Below are 7,903 nucleotides of genomic sequence, written 5' to 3' on the forward strand. Positions count from 1 at the left end.
CAAGACCACGGGGTCAAGGGGGAGCAAGACCACGGGGTCAAGGGGGAGAAAGACCACGGGGTCAAGGGGGGAGCAAGACCACGGGGTCAAGGGGGAGCAAGACCACGGGGTCAAGGGGGAGCAAGACCACGGGGTCAAGGGGGAGCAAGACCACGGGGTCAAGGGGGAGAAAGACCACGGGGTCAAGGGGGAGCAAGACCACGGGGTCAAGGGGGAGCAAGACCACGGGGTCAAGGGGGAGCAAGACCACGGGGTCAATGAGGGAGGAAGACCACGGGGTCAAGGGGGAGGAAGACCACGGGGTCAAGGGGGAGGAAGACCACGGGGTCAAGGGGGAGGAAGACCACGGGGTCAAGGGGGAGCAAGACCACGGGGTCAAGGGGGAGGAAGACCACGGGGTCAAGAGGGAGGAAGACCACGGGGTCAAGGGGGAGCAAGACCACGGGGTCAAGGGGGAGGAAGACCACGGGGTCAAGGGGGAGCAAGACCACGGGGTCAAGGGGGAGGAAGACCACGGGGTCAAGGGGGAGCAAGACCACGGGGTCAAGGGGGAGGAAGACCACGGGGTCAAGGGGGAGCAAGACCACGGGGTCAAGGGGGAGGAAGACCACGGGGTCAAGGGGGAGCAAGACTACGGGGTCAAGAGGGAGGAAGACCACGGGGTCAAGAGGGAGGAAGACCACGGGGTCAAGGGGGAGGAAGACCACGGGGTCAAGGGGGAGCAAGACCACGGGGTCAAGAGGGAGGAAGACCACGGGGTCAAGGGGAGCAAGACCACGGGGTCAAGGGGGAGCAAGACCACGGGGTCAAGAGGGAGGAAGACCACGGGGTCAAGGGGGAGCAAGACCACGGGGTCAAGGGGGAGCAAGACCACGGGGTCAAGGGGGAGCAAGACCACGGGGTCAAGAGGGAGCAAGACCACGGGGTCAAGAGGGAGCAAGACCACGGGGTCAAGAGGGAGCAAGACCACGGGGTCAAGAGGGAGGAAGACCACGGGGTCAAGGGGGAGGAAGACCACGGGGTCAAGGGGGAGGAAGACCACGGGGTCAAGAGGAAGGAAGACCACGGGGTCAAGGGGGAGCAAGACCACGGGGTCAAGGGGGAGGAAGACCACGGGGTCAAGGGGGAGGAAGACCACGGGGTCAAGAGGGAGGAAGACCACGGGGTCAAGGGGGAGCAAGACCACGGGGTCAAGGGGGAGCAAGACCACGGGGTCAAGAGGGAGGAAGACCACGGGGTCAAGGGGGAGCAAGACCACGGGGTCAAGAGGGAGGAAGACCACGGGGTCAAGGGGGAGGAAGACCACGGAGTCAAGGGGGAACAAGACCACGGGGTCAAGGGGGAGCAAGACCACCGGGTCAAGAGGGAGGAAGACCACGGGGTCAAGGGGGAGCAAGACCACGGGGTCAAGAGGGAGGAAGACCACGGGGTCAAGGGGGAGCAAGACCACGGGGTCAAGAGGGAGGAAGACCACAGGGTCAAGGGGGAGGAAGACCACGGGGTCAAGGGGGAGGAAGACCACGGGGTCAAGGGGGAGGAAGACTACGGGGTCAAGGGGGAGCAAGACCACGGGGTCAAGGGGGAGGAAGACCACGGGGTCAAGAGGGAGGAAGATCACGGGGTCAAGGGGGAGCAAGACCACGGGGTCAAGGGGGAGGAAGACCACGGGGTCAAGGGGGAGCAAGACCACGGGGTCAAGGGGGAGGAAGACCACGGGGTCAAGGGGGAGCAAGACCACGGGGTCAAGGGGGAGGAAGACCACGGGGTCAAGGGGGAGCAAGACCACGGGGTCAAGGGGGAGGAAGACCACGGGGTCAAGGGGGAGCAAGACTACGGGGTCAAGAGGGAGGAAGACCACGGGGTCAAGAGGGAGGAAGACCACGGGGTCAAGGGGGAGGAAGACCACGGGGTCAAGGGGGAGCAAGACCACGGGGTCAAGAGGGAGGAAGACCACGGGGTCAAGGGGGAGCCAGACCACGGGGTCAAGGGGGAGCAAGACCACGGGGTCAAGAGGGAGGAAGACCACGGGGTCAAGGGGGAGCAAGACCACGGGGTCAAGGGGGAGCAAGACCACGGGGTCAAGGGGGAGCAAGACCACGGGGTCAAGAGGGAGCAAGACCACGGGGTCAAGAGGGAGCAAGACCACGGGGTCAAGAGGGAGCAAGACCACGGGGTCAAGAGGGAGGAAGACCACGGGGTCAAGGGGGAGGAAGACCACGGGGTCAAGAGGGAGGAAGACCACGGGGTCAAGGGGGAGGAAGACCACGGGGTCAAGGGGGAGGAAGACCACGGGGTCAAGGGGGAGCAAGACCACGGGGTCAAGGGGGAGGAAGACCACGGGGTCAAGGGGGAGGAAGACCACGGGGTCAAGAGGGAGGAAGACCACGGGGTCAAGGGGGAGCAAGACCACGGGGTCAAGGGGGAGCAAGACCACGGGGTCAAGAGGGAGGAAGACCACGGGGTCAAGGGGGAGCAAGACCACGGGGTCAAGAGGGAGGAAGACCACGGGGTCAAGGGGGAGGAAGACCACGGGGTCAAGGGGGAGCAAGACCACGGGGTCAAGGGGGAGCAAGACCACGGGGTCAAGAGGGAAGAAGACCACGGGGTCAAGGGGGAGCAAGACCACGGGGTCAAGAGGGAGGAAGACCACGGGGTCAAGGGGGAGCAAGACCACGGGGTCAAGGGGGAGCAAGACCACGGGGTCAAGGGGGAGAAAGACCACGGGGTCAAGGGGGAGCAAGACCACGGGGTCAAGGGGGAGCAAGACCACGGGGTCAAGGGGGAGCAAGACCACGGGGTCAAGGGGGAGCAAGACCACGGGGTCAAGGGGGAGAAAGACCACGGGGTCAAGGGGGAGCAAGACCACGGGGTCAAGGGGGAGCAAGACCACGGGGTCAAGGGGGAGCAAGACCACGGGGTCATGAGGGAGGAAGACCACAGGGTCAAGGGGGAGGAAGACCACGGGGTCAAGGGGGAGGAAGACCACGGGGTCAAGGGGGAGGAAGACCACGGGGTCAAGGGGGAGCAAGACCACGGGGTCAAGGGGGAGGAAGACCACGGGGTCAAGAGGGAGGAAGATCACGGGGTCAAGGGGGAGCAAGACCACGGGGTCAAGGGGGAGGAAGACCACGGGGTCAAGGGGGGAGCAAGACCACGGTGTCAAGGGGGAGGAAGACCACGGGGTCAAGGGGGAGCAAGACCACGGGGTCAAGGGGGAGCAAGACCACGGGGTCAAGGGGGAGCAAGACCACGGGGTCAAGGGGGAGGAAGACCACGGGGTCAAGGGGGAGCAAGACTACGGGGTCAAGAGGGAGGAAGACCACGGGGTCAAGAGGGAGGAAGACCACGGGGTCAAGGGGGAGGAAGACCACGGGGTCAAGGGGGAGCAAGACCACGGGGTCAAGAGGGAGGAAGACCACGGGGTCAAGGGGGAGCAAGACCACGGGGTCAAGGGGGAGCAAGACCACGGGGTCAAGAGGGAGGAAGACCACGGGGTCAAGGGGGAGCAAGACCACGGGGTCAAGGGGGAGCAAGACCACGGGGTCAAGGGGGAGCAAGACCACGGGGTCAAGAGGGAGCAAGACCACGGGGTCAAGAGGGAGCAAGACCACGGGGTCAAGAGGGAGCAAGACCACGGGGTCAAGAGGGAGGAAGACCACGGGGTCAAGGGGGAGGAAGACCACGGGGTCAAGGGGGAGGAAGACCACGGGGTCAAGAGGAAGGAAGACCACGGGGTCAAGGGGGAGCAAGACCACGGGGTCAAGGGGGAGGAAGACCACGGGGTCAAGGGGGAGGAAGACCACGGGGTCAAGAGGGAGGAAGACCACGGGGTCAAGGGGGAGCAAGACCACGGGGTCAAGGGGGAGCAAGACCACGGGGTCAAGAGGGAGGAAGACCACGGGGTCAAGGGGGAGCAAGACCACGGGGTCAAGAGGGAGGAAGACCACGGGGTCAAGGGGGAGGAAGACCACGGAGTCAAGGGGGAACAAGACCACGGGGTCAAGGGGGAGCAAGACCACCGGGTCAAGAGGGAGGAAGACCACGGGGTCAAGGGGGAGCAAGACCACGGGGTCAAGAGGGAGGAAGACCACGGGGTCAAGGGGGAGCAAGACCACGGGGTCAAGAGGGAGGAAGACCACAGGGTCAAGGGGGAGGAAGACCACGGGGTCAAGGGGGAGGAAGACCACGGGGTCAAGGGGGAGGAAGACTACGGGGTCAAGGGGGAGCAAGACCACGGGGTCAAGGGGGAGGAAGACCACGGGGTCAAGAGGGAGGAAGACCACGGGGTCAAGGGGGAGCAAGACCACGGGGTCAAGGGGGAGGAAGACCACGGGGTCAAGGGGGAGCAAGACCACGGGGTCAAGGGGGAGGAAGACCACGGGGTCAAGGGGGAGCAAGACCACGGGGTCAAGGGGGAGGAAGACCACGGGGTCAAGGGGGAGCAAGACCACGGGGTCAAGGGGGAGGAAGACCACGGGGTCAAGGGGGAGCAAGACTACGGGGTCAAGAGGGAGGAAGACCACGGGGTCAAGAGGGAGGAAGACCACGGGGTCAAGGGGGAGGAAGACCACGGGGTCAAGGGGGAGCAAGACCACGGGGTCAAGAGGGAGGAAGACCACGGGGTCAAGGGGGAGCAAGACCACGGGGTCAAGGGGGAGCAAGACCACGGGGTCAAGAGGGAGGAAGACCACGGGGTCAAGGGGGAGCAAGACCACGGGGTCAAGGGGGAGCAAGACCACGGGGTCAAGGGGGAGCAAGACCACGGGGTCAAGAGGGAGCAAGACCACGGGGTCAAGAGGGAGCAAGACCACGGGGTCAAGAGGGAGCAAGACCACGGGGTCAAGAGGGAGGAAGACCACGGGGTCAAGGGGGAGGAAGACCACGGGGTCAAGAGGGAGGAAGACCACGGGGTCAAGGGGAGGAAGACCACGGGGTCAAGGGGGAGGAAGACCACGGGGTCAAGGGGGAGCAAGACCACGGGGTCAAGGGGGAGGAAGACCACGGGGTCAAGGGGGAGGAAGACCACGGGGTCAAGAGGGAGGATGTCCATATGTTTCGCTGTAATCAGAACCATTTGTTCCCACAAACAACTCCATCATGACTTCTAAGCAAACAATGTTGACTTCCATCTTTCGTAAACAAAATGAGGAGTGTAAGAAGAATACCGTCCAGGAGACTGATAATGATAACAGTGAACGAGGTGTTTCAACTGCTTTTATCTCAAAATTTAAAACTGATCCATATGCAATTCAGAAAGTAACGGTGCTCTGAAGTCTAGCTTGTTCAGGTGTGATAAGGAAGGTAATCCCCATTTCATGTTCTTAGGTCTAACTGAACTACCTGATCAGAAAGCAGCAATTATTTCTAGGTATCTACTGAGCTGTCTTAAGTATCATGGGTTTGATGACTAATATTTGAAGGAGAACTTTGTAGCATTTGCCAGTAATGGGACAAGTGTCATGCTTGGATCATATCTGGCGTTGCAACACTTCTCAAGGAACATTACCCTGATATAATAATCTGGCACCGTCTTGATCAAGGGTTAGGACTTGCTGTAGGTGATTCTGTGAGAGAAGGTGATGGAAGTAATCATTTTCAGCATTTATGGACAAATTGTACTCAGTTCGCAGGAGATCAGTTCTAAATCAAAAGGAACTATCTGAATGTGCCTCTCATCTTGAAAAACAGATTTGCACATTACGCAGTGTTGTGAGCACCAGGTGGGTGGCCAGCTCGTTTTGAACAGCTTCAGCAGTGTGGAAAAATTATGAAAAAGCAGTGAAAGATGAAACAGGATTTGGAACTGATAGAAAATCCTATGAAGGTCTGTTGAAAAAGCTAACGTCTGAACAGTTTCTACTGGATTTAGCTCTAATGTATGACACGTTGCATCAACTTGGTTTACTGTCAGAGTGTCTACAGGAACACACTACTTCCATTGTGTATGGCCACAAAGTGACTCAACGGAGCATAAGGTCACTGCTTGGACTAAAAGTGAAATCTGACACGTGAACTTTAGAAGCTCAAAAGACAAGTGAAAAGGGGAAGTTTGGAGGAATTACCATAACAAGCAACAAGAAAATAGTCTCCATTAATTTTCAACAGTTTCTTACTAGTCATGTTAACAATTTGCAGCACCGTAATGTTCACGACAACATCCATGAAAGGCTCTCAAACTTCTGAGCCTCAAAGTATATATAAATCACTGCTAAGTGAAATGTGTGTCCGCAACCCGTTCTCGCATTTGCTTATAGTCAATATTTTGCTTATGAATAAGTGCATTTGCGACATACTAATTTATTGTGAATATTTGAGTTTACCTTGAAAAGTTGAATAGAAAGCCACAGCCTAACCTAACCTTCTTAGTATGTTAAGATATTACAATTAGTACTGAACCTATATCTATATTGATATTACAGTTTTATAAAAATAATAAAACAAAACTAAAATATTTAAATCAATTGTAAAGTAACTCAGGATATTGTCAAATTTTGCATAAAATCTCTATTGTTTATTGAAACTGAGAGAAAATGTTAGTGTATTGAAAAAAAAATATGGCTTGGAATACGTTCCATATATGTTTATTGATAAACGAAATAGTGACTATAAGCAATAAGTCATATATGTGCTGTCTTGTGCGAGAGCAGGTTGGTGTCCTTGAAAAAGACTACTGGCGGCTGGCCTGATGAAATACCACCTAATTACTGAGAAGCTCAAATATTACCCCTCTGTAAGAGGTTTAAGCTTTCTTCTTACTCTACACTAAATGCCTCTAGAGACTATGTGGAGGATCATGGACGCTGCATCCCTCCAAGATTTACACCAATTACTGAACTGTTTACAAGTTATTCCTATTAGTACTGCTGAGTGTAAGAGGGGACTCAGTCACATGAACCTGATAATAAGAACAACCCGCTCAAGAGTTCTCATACATCATATATCAGCACTTATGTTTGTTACACTACATGGACCTTCTCTAGTTCAGTGGAATCCTGAGCCATATGCCATATAATGGCTGCCACAGATCGGCAGATGACACCAAGACAAGAGCTGCTTCACACCCCCGAAGACCTCTCACACCTGACCCTTTGTGGAAACTATTGTGAAACTTCTCACTTGTATTTTGTGAGCACTAAGTGTTTTAACTACTACTTAAATTGAGGATAACCTGATTGATGTTTTTTCTTGATATGTTTGATAATTTTATTTTATGATTATTAGTGAGCACAAACCTCCACCACATCACTGCCTTGTGCATTCCATTTGTTAACTACTCTGACACTGAAAAAAAATATTTGGCTCATTTGGGTACTCAGTTTCCATCTGTGTCTCCTTGTACGCTTACCACCCGTGTTAAACATTTTCTCTTTATCCACCTTGTCAATTCCCCCTGAGAATTTTGTAGGTAGTGTTCATGTCTCCTTGAACTCTCCTGTCTTTCAGCGACGTGAGGTGCAGTTCACGCAGCCTTTCCTCGTAACTCATGCCTCTTAGTTCCGGGACTAGCCTATAGGCATACCTCTGAACTTTTTCCACCTTCGTCTTGTTCTTGACAAGACACGGACTCCATGCTGAGGCTGCATACTCCATAATTGGTCTTACATACGTGGTTTACAAGGTTCTCTGAAGGATTCCTTATACAAGTTTTAATTTGAAGGCAGTTCTGACGTTAACCAGCTTTGCATACGCCGCTGATGTTATTATTTGATGTGGGCTTCAGGAGACAGGTTTGGCGTGATATCAACTCCTAGATCTTTCTCTCTGTCCATTTCATGAAGGACTTCATCTCCCATTCAGTATTCTGTGTCTGGCCCCTTGTTTTCACCGCCTAGTTTCATGACCTTACATTTACTCGGGTTGAACTTTAGTAGCCATTTGTTGGACAATTCATTCAATTTGTATA

General features: G+C 55.5%; 1 protein-coding gene across 1 annotated transcript; it reads left to right on the forward strand.

Annotated features, from left to right (window-relative positions):
- The first annotated feature begins 257 nt into the window (after window positions 1-257).
- LOC138362758 (titin homolog) lies at window positions 258-5,108 on the forward strand. Its single transcript, XM_069321311.1, has 3 exons — window positions 258-758; window positions 812-3,133; window positions 3,165-5,108. The coding sequence occupies exons 1-3, from the start codon at window positions 258-260 to the stop codon at window positions 5,106-5,108; spliced, it is 4,767 nt and encodes a 1,588-aa protein (XP_069177412.1).
- Window positions 5,109-7,903: the final 2,795 nt, after the last annotated feature.

This window comes from Procambarus clarkii, chromosome 9 (assembly GCF_040958095.1).
Source record: "Procambarus clarkii isolate CNS0578487 chromosome 9, FALCON_Pclarkii_2.0, whole genome shotgun sequence".
Lineage (NCBI taxonomy): Eukaryota > Metazoa > Arthropoda > Malacostraca > Decapoda > Cambaridae > Procambarus > Procambarus clarkii.

Bases quoted from the DNA above. Each gene is read 5' to 3' on its own strand.
- LOC138362758 (XM_069321311.1), top strand. From the start codon at position 258: ATGAGGGAGGAAGACCACGGGGTCAAGGGGGAGGAAGACCACGGGGTC. The intron at 759-811 runs GTCAAGGGGAGC...CACGGGGTCAAG, and splicing joins AGAGGGAGGAAGACCACGGG to AGGGAGGAAGACCACGGGGT. The intron at 3,134-3,164 runs GTCAAGGGGGGA...CACGGTGTCAAG, and splicing joins AGGGGGAGGAAGACCACGGG to GGGGAGGAAGACCACGGGGT.